This window comes from Mustela erminea, chromosome 21 (genome assembly GCF_009829155.1).
Source record: "Mustela erminea isolate mMusErm1 chromosome 21, mMusErm1.Pri, whole genome shotgun sequence".
NCBI lineage: Eukaryota > Metazoa > Chordata > Mammalia > Carnivora > Mustelidae > Mustela > Mustela erminea.
In genome coordinates, this window is record NC_045634.1 from 13,502,006 (window position 1) to 13,520,721 (window position 18,716).

Consider the following 18,716-nt stretch of genomic DNA (forward strand, 5'->3'; position numbering starts at 1 on the left):
GTTCTGCCACTTAGTACACATGTGGTCCTAAGCAAGTGACTTCGCTTCTCTGTGAATGTCCCCTCACCAGTAACACGGGGATAGCTATCTATCTGGTAGTTGTGACAACTAAATTAATGGAAACACACAGAGTGCTTGGAACAGCCGCCGGTGGTGACAATGTCTGTGGTTTATTCTAGGACGCCCTTCATCCTTACCATCATCATCATCACCGAAAGCACAGAGCATATTTTCAGTTGTTTCTACTCCATCCTGGATCTGGCCCTTACACATCCTTTAGGATTATATAAAGGCAATGCAGAGCTCCCCCCACATTCTGCAGAATACCACCTGTATCTCAGCCCCGAGAGATTTACAGCCCAACTCCTCCCCCAACCAGTACTCAGTCAGGACCTCAAGCACCAACTTGCTCAGTATCATACAAATAACTAAAGAGAAGCGGATCCTGTTTTCTCTTAAAACAAAATGAACTTCTTTAGGATTCCTAATTAGATTCTATTTTCACCCTAACATCCTCCAGCTTCAGAGGAGGAACCTAATCCTGACAGAAATGACATGCCCTCCCTGCCTGGACACAGACACACACACGCAGACACACAAGCAGACACACAAGCGCGCGCACACACACACACACACACACACACACACACACACGGGCATGTACGCAGACTGTTACTCCTAAACCCAGCAACAGCACATTATCATCACATAATTCCTGCCAAGCCCTGATTTTCAATCTCACTGTGGCTAAGAAGTCAGTTTCTTTTCTGTTCAACTTCCTGAGGAAGAGAACTAAAAGAATAAGACAGGAGCCACTGCATAGGAGACAGGAGATGCCCACACCAAAGCCCCTCCAGCGACAAATCTGCGGACTCCGTCACACGGCCTCCCCCCAGTCCCTGTTCCAGTCCCTGCTGCCAGACACTCTAGACACAGCTCCAGCAGCGGAAACAGGTCCCTCCACACACACCACACTCCTCAGGGCTGCCCAGCTGTTAGCCACTCTTACAGATTTTTTGGTCCCAACACTTGAGGTCATTAATCTCATTCTTTGCATTCTATGTCCTGTTATGCCAGCAGGCCCTAGGAAAAAAGCCTAGGTCCTTGGCTGTATGCATGATACCCTACTTTAAGTTGGGAAAGTGTTTTGTTTTGTTTTAACTGGAGTAATTAAGATAATTAAAATATTCAGACTTCTGCCAGATCAGAAAGAATCCCCGGAAACATCTGCCCTCTCACTGAGGTCAACAATAAGGTTAACCTGGATTGAGGGGTGCCTGGGTGGCTCAGTGGGTCAAGGCTCTGCCTTGGGCTCAGGTTATGGGCTCAGGTCATGATCTCAGGGTCCTGGGATCGGGCCCCCGCATCGGGCTCTCTGCTCAGCGTGGGGCCTGCTTCTCCCTCCCTCTCTCTCTGCCTGCCTCCCTGCCTATTTGTGATTTCTCTCTCTCTGTCATATAAATAAATCAATCTTTTAAAAAAAAAAAAAGTTAGCCTGGATTGAAATTCCCTTCTGGTCCCACTATACAAATCTGTTCATTCTGTGTCCCCTAACCAAGGAGAGCCAGGAGCCAGTCCCCAGACGGGTAATCCAGGAACCGAGCAGTAACTAACACTCCCTGGTGGTGTGAATGTAACCATGGACTCTTGTGCCTATTTTCCCTCCCATACTTCGTGAATGGTGATATCTTGTTGCAACAGCTGTACTTCCATATGAATTCTTCCCATGTCTTTTCACCGAAATGTAAATTTCAATTCTGAAACCACAATTGGGATTCTAAGAGCAACACAGCATTAGTAAGTTTAGAAACTTGTAAGTTTAGGAAATCGCTCTTATCTTAATGAAAAACATGGTCTCCCTAAATAAGTAGAGAAGTACAAGTGGAAAAGGGCAACCCTCTTACTGGGATGCATTATACTAACAGCCAAAAACTGTACCAAAGTACTCTAGACCAATGAAAACATACTTAAGGCAACTTATTACAATACATACATCAGGGGACTAGACCCCAATTACCAACAATTAAAAAAAAAGAAATCTTTTGGCCAAGCATGTTTCTAGACATTACCTTACGTTAAAGGCTAACAAGAAGCTGCACCTTTTTACTGATGCTCAAGTAATAGTTAACTTGATGTGTACCTATCGGCCAGGAACACCAAGCTGAATTTATTCCCTAAATCTGCAAGAGGGATCCTCCAGATTCTGTTCTGCTCAACTCTAAAACTAACAACAAAACAACTGGGCACATACGTGAACTGAAAATGGGGGTGAATGCTGAGAAGCAAAAAGTCAGACAAATAAAAATCTAAAATGTGAAATTACACATGCTTCAGCGATCTTCCACTAACATTTGTTAAATCTGCTTTATGACCAGCCCTGTAGATTCTTCAGGAGACAAAGGGAGGGGGTGATTTTAATAAGAGCCCTGGAGATTGGCTCTCTAACATGACCTATTTCCCAAAATCGTTTTCACCAAACCTCCAAACCCAAGACAGACGAGCCATCATGTGGGCACGGATTTGTCCGGACAGTTCACCAACATCCAGAGGCCACTCCAGGGAAAGCATGTGACACAGTGAGAGATTATCAGAGGAGTCAAATGACAATCACCCCCACACAGGGATTCCATTCACCTCCTTGCAAAGCCAATTAGCAAAATATGTACAAAATGCAGAGCTAACAGGACTGTACATTTGCCTACATATTTTAGATAGTTCATAGAATTTCCAGTTAAAAAACTACTTTTCAGGGGATGTTTCAAATTTAAGTAGTTTTTTTTTTTTTAAACAACAGGACCATAAAAATAGTAAGAACTAAATTCAGATTGCTAATTATATTCTCTGTTCTATGAAAAGAATGCAAATGATACACCTATTTGACAATGCTGAAATAGGTCCAATACCCAGAAAACTTACTTATATTACTCAACCAACACTATAGTTTAAAGTTAAGTCAAAGGCAAAAAGCAAACAGTTAAGTGGGCAAGTTCATGGTCCTGCACAGGCCCTTCCTTGGCAATTAGCCCAGTATAACATGTTACACTAGAAAACAAAGTAACAGCATGAAAGAAACAGGCAATGAACAGCTTCTGAAGTTCTAGAAAGGTGTTATTAAAGCTGACCTGAGCCAGGCCATCTTCAACTCATGCTGAATTTAGTCAACTCATGCTGACTTCACAGGACCCCCGCCTGTGTTCCTGAACTTCTACTTTTCTTCATCTGACGGGTACCTCTCCACAAGGAATTTATTAGACAACCCCCCAAAAAAGAACATACCTAATTTTACTATTTCTACTGCACCAAACATATTGACTTTTCCTGAAAGAATTCTGTACCACGACGCCAACTGTCTTGCCAAGAATCTCTAAAATAACTTGGGCTGATAATTCTATTGCCAAAAACACATCTTACAATGTGTAACAGGCCAATGTGTAAATACTACTCGATAATTTTGATCCAATTCCAGAAAAAGATAAACAATCTACTGTGTTATTAAGTACTTTTTTCTGTAAAGTCAAAGACTACACAGCAGATGACCAAGAATTTCCAACTTTGCACCTTCAAATCTCAGTATTTATAGAGATACTCAACAGTTTCTTACATACTCACCAGCCCCACTGCCCAGTCTCACTTTCTCCCCTCATCCCCCTCTAAGTAAGCTCTGACACTGCCATTCAGCTCTGAAAATTACCCCTTTCCCCTTTTTTCCTGGTTGTAAGAATATCCCAATCTCTTAAAATTTATAGGCAAAAAACAATACTCATTTCTAAATGAGTCTTTAAAAAGCAACAAAAGTGGTGCCCGGGGTAGCTCAGTGGGTTAAGTGGCTAACTCTTGACTCCAGCTTGGGGAGCCCCACACCAGGCTCTGTGCTGAGCATGGAGCCCACCTGAGGTTCTCTCTCCCTCGCCCCCGTTCGTATATGTGCTCTTGATCTCTTTAAAAAATAATACATACACACATAAAAAGCAATGTAAAAATACTCTTTCCCCTTGAAAGAAAAAAAACCCAAAAGGCAGTGCTCACATAATTTAAGTCATCAGGTAATGTAAAGTAAAACTATGGTTCTATTTTCTGTCTCAACTTTTACTTGTACCAATTCTTTTTAGGCTTTCAAGAGCAAAAAGGAAAAAAGGGGGAAAAAAAGGTAGGAATAATGGTCCTTGGGAAATTCACAAACATAGTCATTGTTTCAGCTGCAGTTCTTAAATTTTGGATATTCTCGCATGTACCTGAAAATTCAAGTTAATATTGGATAGTATGAAAAAAAAAAAAAAAAAATATATATATATATATATATATATATATACAAATTTCTCTTTAGGTGAGTGACTAAAAGAAAACAGCATAACCAACAGCCGTCAGTTAAACTATTATTTAAAAATCTGGCTCTAGTAGCCATCTTCTGTCCCCAGGGGTGAGCACCTCATCTCAGCTGGGCCACTGAAGACCCACGCTGAGCACCAACCCTACTCCCCTGTCCCTATGTCATCCCCCTGACCCTGCCCCCGCAGTCCCACCTCTGCTCCAACAAGATGAGAGACGTGATGGTGAACCAGGAGAAGCTGCGCATCAGTGGGAGAAGACATGCTCGTCAAAAGAAGGTGGTTCACAGAACAGCTACAGCAGATGATTAAAAAAAAAACCTTCCATTTTGCTTGAAGAAGTTAGAGGGAAACACGATTTCCAGTATGAAAGGAGGGACTGCACTCAGAAATCAAGGAGCAGGGATGCGGCAGGCCTCCCCAGCAGAAAACACTCGCTGTGTCCACACTGATACATAGCCAAGACAGAAACACTACCCGGCATCTCAAAGCAACTAGATGTAGATGGTCTGACCAGTCCAAGAAGACGGGCAGCCGCTCTGCCCACACAACCTGCAGATAGCAAAGCCCCACTTACTGCTGGAGACCAGGGTAACAGGGACACTCCAGATCGTGTGCCAGTTAAGAACAAAGCAAAGTGAAAGGAGTCAACTTCTAAAGAAGACAGAACCTGAAGAAGTTACTGACAGTGGCTATCATGTATGAGCACTCCTTTTTAAAATGTGGTTCTGGGGTCCGATAAAATCTAGAGCCCAGTATTTTTAAGTCCAAGCCCCATGGACACTGCAGCTCTTTTCAGTTTTTGCTTAGACACAATTCATTCTTTGCAGCTAATTATGCTGAAGAAGCTGGGAATAATGTTTGAAACAGGCTAATAAAATTCTTTGCCTAGTATACAGTTTTATTTTTTAGGCCATGGACACTAATTTGTACACAAAAGCAAAGTGGTTTATAGAAAGCTAATCATTGCCCCAACATACAGCTGACAATCTCATGGAATCTGATTATACTGCCATTTATAATCTTTAATGTAAAAAAAAAAAAATGTGGTGTTTTATACATTACACTGAAATTTAAAGTTAAAAAAAAAAAAAGAAAAAGTAAATCTCTAGAAACTAGAAGAATAAGTAAAAAATGAAAAATAAATAAAAATCTGGTATTTTCAATGAGTGGCATATAATCCATAGATACAGTTAACACAGGTGAGTGGTATATGACTCATTAGAAAAAGAATCCCTTTAATAAGCAAAAGTACATTAAAATATAATAGCCTCTAAAATAACTGATTTCTAGGATAATTACATGCTTCTTGTACTTTATACATATTAGATGTACACATGGTTGGTGGGGTGGGTGTTAAGAATAGAATTAACTTATGGTATTACTGAATATAAACTTGAATTTTCAGTGTATTAAGAAAAGCATCTTTTTTAGAATGGATATGTTCACAAAGGAAACATCAAGGAGATTAATAAACTGAACTCCATCTAGGGCAGTTCACCTAGCACTGTGATTACTACCCAGTTTCCTTCTATTTCCACTATCATTCTCAGAGGACGTTCAAAGCCAAAATAATCACTAATTTACTCATATGTCAGTTTAACACTTAATGAGCAGTTTCTACATGCCTGGTACTTCTTGCTAGGGCTAAGGACAGAAAACACAGGCGCTAAAAGCCTCTCCTGGAAGGTGGTATGGGGCTGATTGTGTCCTCCCAAATTCATGCATTCAAGTCCCAATTCCCAGTACCTCAGAATGTGATTTGGAGAAAAGAACTTAAAAGAGAGAAATAAAATGAGGTCATCAGGTGGTCCCTAATCCAACGGGACTGGTGTCCTATATGAGATCAGGACCCAGACACACACAGGGAAGACAGAGGGAGAAGACAAGCCAAGGAGAAAGACTCCAAGAAAACCATGCCAGCACCTCCAACTCCCGACTTCTAGCCTCCCGAACTGCGACAACCACCAGTGTCTGTGGTTTAAGCCACCCCATCTGTGCACTCTGCTATGGCAAGCCCTCTTCCTCAGGGAGACGGACCCATAACTCCAGTGTCTTGTGAAAAGCAGCTACATTAGAGATCTGCACAAAGTACGAAACAATACACACTCTAGCCTAAACTGGCTATCTTGGATATTCTGGTTTTAGGCTCTTACTCCAGGTGGAAGAGTCCCATAACAAAGCATTCCTACCATCTCTAAGATGCAAACAGACTCTCTAACACATGCTGGGCAGACTTCACACGTTATTTCACTTTGTCACCCATTCATCTTGCAGCCATTTTGAGTGTCCCCATCTCAGAGAAGACGTCCATCACAGTTAGATAAATAACTTGTCAAGATCACCCTGAAAAGAGCCAAGTTCCCTCCATGCAACACAGCCCTGCTCTGCTTCTGATCCTCAAAAAAAACCTGGAGGACCTCCTAAGGACAGCAGCCCGCATCATGGAAGTTTCAGCAGAGCCTGCTTTGTGCACTGCGTTGTCTCCTAGGGGTACAGTAATCTCTGAGAGGTGTGCTGGGTACTGCGAGGGGCTGTTCTAAGTCTGCAAAGAGTCTGGAAGGGTTTCTCAAAGTTACAGCAAAACCACAATCATGCCTCTGATAATACAGAACACAAACTAAAAGATCAGTATCAGTGGTGATGATGACAATTTTCTCCTGGTTTCTTTTTGTTTTGTTTTCTTTCATTTTTTTGTTTGTTTGTTTGACTCATTTTATGCCACGTCATTCAGGTTCCTTAATTCCAAACTCATTGCTTACTACACAGAGAGACACCTATAAAAGGACAAAAAGCATGCAATGTGTATCCTGACAGAGGTCAATGGTAAAGCAGCTAGCACCGGGCCGAAATTTCCTTTAGGAAAACCAGAGCAGTAAGAACGTATTTACCTGTTTCTTCATCTATTTTGAAAACACCAACACCAGAACCATCTCTAATCGAATAGCGGATCTCCCCATCTCGTCCTGTGTCCTCATCATGAGCAGATACTGTCAATATGGAGGAGCCAATAGGGACATCTTCTTTCACAACACCCTTTTCCACGAAGCTGGAAAACACTGGTGGGTGTAAGTTCTCGTTCACATCAATGACCTCCACTTCAACATAGCAAGTGGAAGACAGAGAAACTGGCTTCCCTTTGTCTTTGGCCCTCACGGTGAGATTATACACTTGCTTCTTCTCAAAGTCCAAATGGTGAACAATTCTGACTGCTCCGCTGAGTTTATCCACATCAAAGTGTCCTTCTCCATGGTCCAGAAGACTGTATCTCACTTGACTAGACTGGCCTAAGTCAGGATCATAGGCCTCCAACCACATGATTATGGTTCCTTCTGGAAGGTCCTCTCGAACTTTCACACGGTAATTAGGGGGTATGAATCTAGGTGGGTTGTCATTAACATCCTCTAATGATACCTTCAAAAGCACAGTGGAAAGCAACTGAGGCTCTTCCCGGGCTTGATCCCTGGCCTCAATCTTTAAGTAATGCACATGCTGTACTTCCCGATCCAAAGGGTACACGATTTTAACAACTCCCGTCATGCTGTCAATGGAAAATTTATCTGTGTCTGTAAGAATAGAGTAGGTCACATGTCCATTGGGCCCTAAATCTTTATCTGTGGCTTCAACCTGGATGATTTCACTATTCAGCTCCCTGTCTTCGCTCACTTCAACAAAATAGCTCTCCTGCAAAAACTCTGGGGGATTATCATTGGCATCCAGAACTCTGATGTCTAGGAGACGCCACGCGGCCTTCTGTGGTATACCAAGGTCAGACACTGTAATGTTCAGGGTGTACTTGTCTGTTGTTTCACGGTCAAGCGGTGATAAAATTTTTAGCATTCCAGTTTCCATGTCAATAATGAAGCAACTATCCTCATTTCCTCCAGAAATAGCATAGACCAGTTTTCCATTGAAGCCAGTGTCAAGGTCAGTAGCATTCATGAAAATTACGTTGGAACCCACTGGATGGTTTTCTTTTACTTCAATGCCAGTTGGAAGGGTACTTCTGAACTGAGGCGCATGCGCGTTGACAGAGTGGGAATCGAAGAAGATATCCTCGACCTCTCCCTGACTGTGTAACTTATTTGCCTGCAGGAGCTTCTCCGCCAGCATTTTGGCAACGCCGGTCTCTTCACACTGCAAGTGCACTGGCTTGCGCCTGGCAGCCACGGTTAGGTTGATGTATAAAGGGGTGGCGAAATTTTCTCCATCTGTAGCTGTGATTCTCAGGCTCTGAAAGGACACCCTGGTCCCTACGCCATCCAGGAGCGACTGCTTCAGGGACAACACCCCAGAGTTGGGGTTTAAGCTAAACAGATCTAGTTCATTTCCAGCTTCAATCTGATATTGGACCAACTGAAGTTCGTCGGCATCGATGGCGGAGACGGTGGTTATCTGTTCCCCGACACCTAGATCCCTGGGAATCGTCCCCTCACAGTTGATTTTCTCAAACAAGGGTGTGTTGTCATTCAAGTTATTCAGAGTCACCGTGGCAAGGACTTCAACTTCCCGGCGGTACGGCAAGCCCCAGTCTGATGCTCGGATCCTCAGAGTATAAACTCGAGGCATCAGTTCATAGTCCAAGTCTTCTGAAGTGCTCACAGCACCAGTGAAATGGTTAATGACAAACGGCACATGATTTAAGTTGGCAATGCTGTAGGTCACATAGCCGTTCTCACCCTCGTCAGGGTCTACCGCACTCACGCTCAAGACTGTCGTCCCAATGGGCACATTCTCATCAAAAGAGGCTTTGTAAGCAGTCTGGGTAAATTCAGGGGGATTGCTATTCGCACTTAAGACTTTAACCAAGACCCTGGTGGAGGCTCTTCTGTCACTTGTTGTTACCTCGAGTTCAAAATGGGACGCCTGCTGTCTTTTAATTGGTTCTAAAATGGAAATGAGACCAGTGTTGTGATTTAAACTGAATTTAGCTTTTCCGGGTGTACTTTTAAAAACATACTTCAAATGAGAGTAACTAGGCGTGACTTTCACCATGACCACAGGTGTATTGGAAGGAGCAAATTCACTGATCTCCGCTCTATAAACATCTTTTTCAAACTTGACCGGGCCGGCTTTGAACTGCGGAGAAGTCACACGAATGACTTTTACGGAAGAGAACTGAGGAGGAGTCCCTTTATCTTTAGCCTGCAGTGTCAGATTATAGCCAAAAGGATGACTGTCCCAGTCGATGGCACCCACTGCTTTGACTTTATATTCTTTGCTCCCCGGGGAGGACCTCACTGTTCTAAACTGTTGAAGGAGGTCGCCGGCCACAATGCTTAAGGAAGCTATTTCCCCATTGGGACCCTGATCACAGTCCTCCACGGTCACGATGGCGTACGTTGGGTCCTTGTCCAGCTCTGACGGGGACAGCGTCACTGCAGTTATGACAGGAGCACACCCGTTGGCCTGCTCCACGTGGACAGTCAGCTTGGCCATGCTGCTGATACCACTGCTTCCGTAGAGTTTCATCCCACGGTCCACAGCTAGAATCTCCATTTCATAAAGCCTGGTCTCTGCATAATCGAGTCTACCAGTTAAAACTACCACACCGCTGGTTGGGTGAATTGCAAACATGTCTGTTCGGTCTTTGAAACTGTAGTAAAACTCTCCATTGGTTCCTATGTCTGCATCTGTGGCGCTGACTCTTGCAATGCTGGTCCTTATAGCTGTGTTTTCAGGCAAGGAAACGCTGTAGGAGGTGGGTGAGAAGAGAGGTCTCAAGTCATTTGTATCCAACACTTGTACCCTGACCTTTGCTCGGGCTTCAGCATTAGTATTTTTTTCAACCGCTTTGACTATGAGGGTGTAATGGTCTTTCACTTCTCTATTCAGAATAGCTGTATTTCCTCCTTTGGTCCTTATTCTTAAGAAGCAAAAGTCCCCAAGAATGTACTCTTCAGCTTTGAAAAGGTTTTCGTTGTCTCCGGAGACAATTTTGTACCGTAACTCCCACGATGGATTTGTAAGGTAAATACCCATCTTCACAGGATGCCCCACATAGGTTTTCGCTGCCGAGTTCTCGTGCACCGTGACATTGTACTGGAAATGTGTAAACTGGAGAGGCATCTGGGCAAATGTTTGGCTTCCGTCACCATCTTCAAAATGCTGGAGGAGGAGGAGGAGAAGCGGAAGCAAGACCAGGGGTCTCCCCATCGCTTAACCCTCAGGATCCTAAAACAGAACAAAGAAGTAAGAATCAAGACCTCAAAGAAATGAAACAATGTAAATTTGTTCTGTTAGTTTGTCTGGGAACTTACATCTTAATAAAGTATTGTACATCTGTATGAAATGTAAATAAATGTAATAGTTATTAGGTTTTTCACTGTTTTCCAGGTATCAATACCTCTAACATGTCTGGAATTACTAGGTTTAGGACAATATTTTTCTCATACTTTGATGACTCAAGTTAAAGAACTGTAAGGTGCGTCAAAGACTGCCAACTGTTAACAACTAAGTTGTATTCTGATATTTAAATCTTCAAGACAAATATAACCAATTGTTAACAAAAGGAGACATCAAACATTTTTTAGGTTTACTCATACACAATAAATTTAATGCCCCAAAGCTCACAAATTTAATGCCACTATAGTACCCTAAGCTCAAGAAGCTTTGAACAATTTAGAACAAAAACTCTAAAAGGTGGTTTCCTATGACCTCCCATAATGACATAATGTAATCTCCTTTCAAAATTTATCCTGAAATTATTTCTTTATAAGAGTAATTAAGTTCACTCCCTACAAAATTTAAGGGTTTATTGTCTTGCTTAGTACTACATAACTACTTAAGGATATTAAAATAATTATAAAATAATTACATCGTTTTGATACTGAGGTCACTTCTAAAACAACATGAGTCAAAAAAGAGTCCACTTACAAATGGGAAACCAGCAGCTTAATGTCAAAGAGAACTTTTCCTAAGTCAGCAAAGCAAATTTCACCAACCACGTCAATGTTTTCTCACCAATGCTGTCAACGACCAGTGTTCACTACTGAATACCAGACATGCACATATGCACACAGCTAAACATCTAAGCTAAACACATGGAGAGGGCCCAATCAAGGCAGCAAGAAGGCAGGCACTTTAGGCAGGTGCTCTTCCATCTCAGAGGGTGAGGTGGAAGGCAAGGGGGCATTTGAGACAGGACTGCCTTTAACGCAGGAAGGTAGGAACGCCACTGGGCTGGCCTATTGGGTGAGCAGAACAATTATTTTCAGACCGACTGCTCCTCTACATGCCAACAAATTCACCTTGCAAATCAAGGGAGCCTCACAAAACATCCCAGTACTCAGCAGAGGGCAAGACTGCACCTTGGTGAAGGAACTCTCAGATGAAGATTCACGGAATGGGAGCCCCACCCAAACGTGAAAGCGCCCGCGGACTGGAGTGCGGGTTCAAAGGCCAGCTGAAATTAGCACAGCACCATTAATTTACAGTATCTTAACTGCACCACTGCCAACTTTGCCCCATTAGTCATTTTAGGAGGAGGAAAAAAAGAAGCCCTGATATGTGCAAAGCAGTAAGAAGCTTCACTGATACTGAATTACGCTGCAGTTGGGCACCTTACCTTGTTCTTTAGCTATCCCGCCATATCCTTGGCCAATAAAGTCAGGAGATTACATAGATTTTTGGCTTCCAGGAGAACAATCATCATTTAAACAAAGTATGAAAACGATTTTCTCCCCAATCTCTTCAACTGGTCAACAGTTCTAATATCCAGGGAAATTTTAATTATGTAATGATCCAATGATTTTATCAAAACAAGGGAAAACTTCAACTTAATCTACAGGTATTGGGAATCTGCTATCATGTAAAGTACGTGGAACTAAAGGTCATTTCCTGATCCTGAGGCATTTACAAACTAGGAATAATATGTGTGTGTGCGTGTATATAAGTGTATATAAATATATGTATAGAAAATGCTTTTGGAAACACTTAAAAAGCTGATGTTTAACAAGCACTGTCTTTTGTTATACAAGATCTAATACTGCTATCTACTTTACAACAAGGTATTATGCCAGGATTCTACTGTAAACAATTATTTTTGCTATATTCTACATATAAAATATTATACAGCCATTAAAAGGAATAAGACAGCAGTCTACATGTTGCTCTATGGAGACCATCCAGATATGTTAACTGGCAAAATGAAACTGACCCCATTTATGTTTGTAAAAAGGGAGAGGAGATGAATTGTGTGTTTAAGACATGAATGCACTGAAAAATGAACAGAAAAATTCTGGACGGATAAAAAATAAACTGTCAACAGTGGTAACTTCTGGAGAATGGGCAGCTGAGGGGGAATGTTCATGCTCCACTTTCACTCTTCTATCTGAATTTTTTAGCTCAGGTCCATGGTATCTATATCAATCATTTACTCCCCTCACCCAATTCCTTGATTCATTCAGCAACTATGTAATGAACACCTGCTATGGGCTAGGAGTAGTTCTAGATGCTGGGGATACAAAAGTGAGCCAAACTGGCCACAAAGCCTCATGGAAGACAGGTTTCCTGGTGAGAAACAAGCAGAGAGTATATCACATGCTGATGAGGAGGCAGGAAGCAGGAAAACAAAGAAGGGCAAGCGACGGTGGTCAGGAACCTGAAGGGAAAGAGAAAACCCTAAATTCAAAAGGCCCAGGATGCATTTTAGGATGTTTAGTATTATCCTGGTCTCTACCCGACTAAAAGCCTGTTGGATCTCGTACATCTCACTCCACACTCCCCCATCCGAAAAAAGTTTCTAGACACGGCCAATGCTCCTTGGGGCTCCAAATCACCTCCAGCAGAGAAGCAGGAGTTAGAGAACCAGCAGAGACCACTGAGACTGGGGCACATTGGTTGGGGGCTGGGCAGTAAGGAAGATTTTTTTTCCTAAAAATTTTTAATTTTAGAAGCATTTTTAGGTTTGCAGAAAAGTTACAAAGATAGTTTCCCCTATTGTTAACATCTCACATTATTATGGTACACTAGTGATAACTAGTGTTGTGTGTACACTAGTCACAACTAGTGAACTAGTACTGATACACTGTTATTAGCCAGTTAGAAAACTACTGCACTAACAGAAGTGACAGGCCTTGGTGGCTTAGCCGAGAAATGCCAATACTAGAGGTGAGGAGCAGCAGTTAAATTCTGGATGAATAGGAGGGACAGGGTGGGGGGCAGGGGAGGGAGCAAGAGGAGAGAGAGGGGACAAGGGAGACAGGTACCAAGATTCCAAGGACTGGGTGCTGAGCATGGAGAAAGGAGCTGCCAGGCCCTCCGAGAGGCACAGGATCTAGTGATTAAGATCAGGAGTTCAGTCCTGGAAAGTTAAAGTGGAAATGCCCACTGTTACCCAACTAATGATTTCAAGTGGGCAGGGAGATGTGTGGGAGAGGTCCAGCCTGGAGACAAAAATTTGAGAGTTGCCTGAAAATACAGAAGATGCTATTTAAAACCAAAAACTGAATCAGATCACTCAGGGAGAGAGCACAGATGGGGAAGCAAAGAAAACCAAGCCCTGATGCTCCCCAAGATGTGGAGGACAGAGGAGAAGTACCAGCACAGGAGACGGGCCACAGTCGCTGACGTAGAAGTAGGAAACGGCGGCGCGGTGAAGACAGGACAGGTCCAACAGTCTCTGAAGAGCTGAAGCCCAACATCACAACTTGGAAATGACCCATCAACACTGGCTGGCCCCAAGCTGCTGCCTGACCCCAGACGCCTTCTCAGCCAGTAACCCCCACCCAAGGGGGGACCCAACACATCACTTCACTGATTCTGTCCTCCCTCCACTGCCGCTCAGCCACTCGGGCTCCGCCCGCACCCCTCCACTCTCACAGCCCCTTTCCTGAGCCTGGACCACCTTCCTCAACCCACCCACCAGCTCTCCTCAGGGACACCTCGAAGCCGAGGACACCTGATGGACCACACCCATCACAGAAACCTTTCCGCCCCAGAACCAACTCACAGACCTGGCTGACAGAATGCCGCTGTGATTACAATCAATTGTTAAAGGCAATCCTTTGGGTCAGGAGAAGAAAAAATCCATTTTTAAGTACTCTTACTACTGTTAACCTTTAATAACGTAACCCAGAACCATGAACTCAGGTTCTGCTATAAAATGCCACAACCCAAGAAATGGTGGCCGTTCCTCTGCGCCAAACAAATCACAAGGTTGAAGGGGAAAAGGGAAAAAACCCATAAAAAGATACTAGTATCATTTCATCTGAAAAGTACATTACCTAGAGTTCAGGCTCATGAAAACTACAATGATTTTAGCTGAAAACTACATTTGGAAAGTGATCATACTCCTTGAACTCACAGTAAGTTAGCAGTTCTGCTATGCATTTTCCAAAGTGAAAACCAAGCGTGTTTACCTAGTTCAGCCCTTACAGAAAAGGACCTCAGGTCCACAGCTGAAAAATCTTTAGCATAGATTTCTGAAAATCCATAAATAAGAGAGAAAGATCATTTTTCTAGCAGAAATCAGATATTAACATGCTCATATTTCTTCATTCAGGAGACCTTCACGTCAAGTATTCTGAGTCAATGACTGTGACGGCACATTCTTCACAAAACAGAACACAGCCCGGGCGCTGAGAACGTAACTGCATCAATTCAAATACTTAGGTCTAAGCTGAAGATTCAGGCCTGTTTCGTATGCTCCTGAGACAGGATTAGGCGGTTGCAGCACTACACATGCATAAATTCTATAAAATGCTGTACATTTATTACTTAGAGGCCCCAATTCTTAATAGCCTGTTAGTCCTCCACACCATAGGGAAACAGTATCAATTCCACGCGTGGTGACAAAAATACACAAAAATATTCACACGAAGAACTCTGTGTTCTCCCTCCCCATGCTCTCTCCCACACACTCCCATTTTGTATCAGCAGCAGTAAGAGCGTCACTGAACTTATTACGGAAATTCAGAGCTTAATGCTCAGTTTGAACAGTGTCACATTTTTAAAGTATTTTTGAAGATGTCTAAACTGCAGGGAAGATACCTACATTTTCAAAGAAAAATGTCACAAAGATGTCAAAGAGAACATGAAATGTAAGTGACTCTTGTTTTTTTAAAAATATAATATATTAAATAAACGTTTAATGGCCTCTAAAATCATTTAATAAGAGTCAGAAAAAAGACTGTATCCTAATAAGGAAGTCTGTTAATACAGCTATGACCAATGTGCAGCTTCATAACAGAGACAAGAGAAAAAAAATCATTTTCCTAATAAATTATAATAGCCATGAACAGGACTCTTAAAAGTTTTTATTGTTATACTGAAAAAATTAATGGGTGGGTCCTTTATTTTCTAGGTGCATACCAGATTTTTTTAAGCCTTGTTAAGGCATCTGTCAGTAACAATGGGAGTGGAGGGCCCAGCTATGATGCAGAACAGAAGAGCAGCCTTAGGCTCAGTATGTGTCACTTAACTGCTTCTGGTAATTCTGCATGTTGTTAGTTCTGATTGGAGCTGCAATAAGCCTGATTACTCTTGCAAAGACATGACTTAGATATTGCCTTCAAACGATCAACAACTGATTCCCATCTACCTCTGAGCAGTCTCCAAACTACTAATACTGACAGCTGAGAACCCCAAGTCTCTCCCCTCAGCACCTCAGAACTCTTCTTCAGGACTTAAAATCTTAAGAAAGTTAGAGACCTCCTAATGTTTACGTAGCCTCCAAATAAAATCTGCTACGTGATTTACCTCCTGTATGAATCTATAAGCCACGTCTACGGGTATCTCAAGAGGATGGTCTCTGGCTGTTCCTAGCTACCGTGTCATAAAAGAAGTCAGGAGAACGGCGGCGGCATACACATTTCTGGCTGTGCTAGGGATGCCTCGCTCTTCACTCCTCTGCTCTTTCTACAGACATGACGTGACCACTACCTGTTACTCACCTCCAACCACTTTCTCCTCACCCACGCTCCAGGGCAAACGTTGCTCAGAGAGGCTCCATAAACACAGTTTACCCCCTGTGATTTAAGATCATTTCACCTAATGTATTTTTTTCTGCAAACAGAAATCACGTAAATGTCACGTTGGCAGGGTAGCCAGTAATTAACACTGGCCACTTCCTTTACTCCCAAATTAGTAAAGTTTACTGGCCAAATTATAATTAGAGTTCTTTTCAGAGGTATGTACAGGCATTTCACTAAATAGATCAGGAATGTGAATAGTTCCCGGTATGGTAAGAAAATGCAAAGTCTGCGGGGAAGAGTCCCTCCTATTCTTCTCCTTAAAATGCTCTCTTCCCCTATTCTCCCTTCTTCCCGCCTCTTAGCAAAGATGGGATCCACCCCAGCTACAAATAAAGACACCCTGTAAGGCCAAAACATTCTGCCTTTTCTGAAGCTCCTCTCTAAATGATCACTCCCTCTCAAGCATCACACTGAAATAAGTGCCGTTCTCAAAAGGCCCCTTTGTATACACACACACACCCCTTCGTCCCTTCTGGAAAATAAACTTCATTCAAACCTTCCCCTCCTTCAAACTCACACCTTGGGTTTCACTTTCTTGTTCAGAGGAAGTTCTAAAACTGAATGCGCTCTGGGCTACCTTGACTTCTGCCTCCTGTAAAGAAGACCATTTCTCCCCCTCAACGCTCTCCAGGGCCTCACAAACAGCATCTCCTGGTGTCACAAGCCAATGGCAAATCAGATGCCCTTTTCTCAGCACTCGCTGACTCAAGGTCACACGACTCACACCCTCCCTGATACCACGGTGTCCTTCATGCGTCACAGACGACCTAAAACATGGCAATCCGCAGCACAACACGTGAACGATGAATGACACTATGTTGTCCTGATTCTCTTCAACACTCTTTTGCCTTCAAGTTTGTCACTATAAACTTGTCCTTCCGACGGTTGGCACAAGGTATTATCCTCAAAGACCTCACCCACTACCTCACTTTGGAATCCCACATTCCAGCCTTACCTCCCTTAAGAGCGGGAACACCTTCCTGAGATACCATCAGACCTGCGGGGACCGAGCCTTTCACCCACTCCCAATTGCAAAACACCAGCTATTGCACTCGATTATTCCACTGCACTATTTCTACGCCAGCGAAGAGTTTCACCACTTCCCAAACCACTCAGACTTGCAACCGAAGAAATCAAGTAAGAAAAAACAGGCTGGCAGACATTAAAAACTGTGATCTTGCCCAGGCTTTGTCCCTAACCAACTCTGTGGGTTGAAGGAAGTTACCTAATCCTTGGATTCCATTTCTCTATTCGCAAAGCTAGAGATTGTACTAAAATCCTCACAGCCTCCTCCCTCCAGGGAGATACTTCTCTCCTCCCCACCCCGCCCCGACCACTTCCCTCTGTCTCGCCCAGGCGCTCTCATTGTCTGTCTGTCTGTCTCTCTCTCTCTCTCTTTCTCTCTCTCACTCACACACACACACCCCTTTTATTTCTAACTACCAAACCTTCCTATCTAAAGTTATCGAGACTGGACTTTCCTCCCTCAATTTCTGAAAACTGTTCCTTTTCTATTTCTGCTGCTGCCTCCTAGTTCTTGTATTTGCTCAGGCACAGCATTTCCTAGCTTCCCAGTATTCCAACTTTCCGGCCCCCGTACTGCTTGGCCTATCAACCACAATCTCACAAAAACTTCTTTGCGACATTAGTCCCTAGTCTGCGAATACTCAGTGTTTCCTCTTAGCCTGCTTATTAAGTGTATTCTTCTTAGCCTTGTATTAAAGACCTCTGATAATTTTACTTCTACCTACTTGACTAACTGAATCTCAAATTAGCTTACTTTCATTTCAAACCAAAAAGGCAGACTTCCCACAGGCTGGGAACAACCAAGCTGTCCAGAGCACATGACACCACCTGGTGGTGAGGGTTCTAAACTTAAAAAATCTCCACCCGGGGCGCCTGGGTGGCTCAGTGGGTTAAGCCGCTGCCTTCAGCTCAGGTCAGGATCTCAGGGTCCTGGGATCGAGTCCCGCATCGGGCTCTCTGCTCAGCGAAGAGCCTGCTTCCCTCTCTCTCTCTCTGCCTGCCTCTCCATCTAATTGTGATTTCTCTCTGTCAAATAAATAAATAAAATCTTTAAAAAAAAAAAAAATCTCCACCCCACCTTCTTATAGAAAAGATAAGCTAATCATTGTTTTTTTCTGCCCTTTATCCCTCACATTTAGTTACTGTCACCTGTCTTCTACATTTCTTTCTTTCCTTCCCTTTTAACGCCTGCTCCATTAAAAAAAACTATCCCTCCTGTCTATAAAACAACGTAAGCCCAAATCATAGATTTTCTATTTTCTCCTTGTGCCAAAAGAAAGAAAACAAAAAAAGGATAAGTCATAAATCATATAAAAACAGAATCGAAGAGACATCTATAATCCACCAACCCTTTTCCTAACAATAACAAATCATGTCACAACCAGGGTTT

The 18,716-nt window shown here is 43.0% G+C and overlaps 1 protein-coding gene across 4 annotated transcripts in view; it reads right to left on the minus strand.

Moving 5' to 3' along the window:
- FAT1 (FAT atypical cadherin 1) overlaps positions 1-18,716 on the minus strand; it is a 125,769-nt gene that overhangs the window by 100,717 nt on the left and 6,336 nt on the right. For all 4 annotated transcript variants that reach the window (XM_032329214.1, XM_032329212.1, XM_032329213.1 and 1 more), the window contains exon 2: positions 7,217-10,499. In XM_032329214.1, the coding sequence (XP_032185105.1) occupies positions 7,217-10,481 (3,265 nt within the window). In that variant the 5' untranslated portion in view covers positions 10,482-10,499. The remainder of the gene's footprint in view (positions 1-7,216; positions 10,500-18,716) is intronic.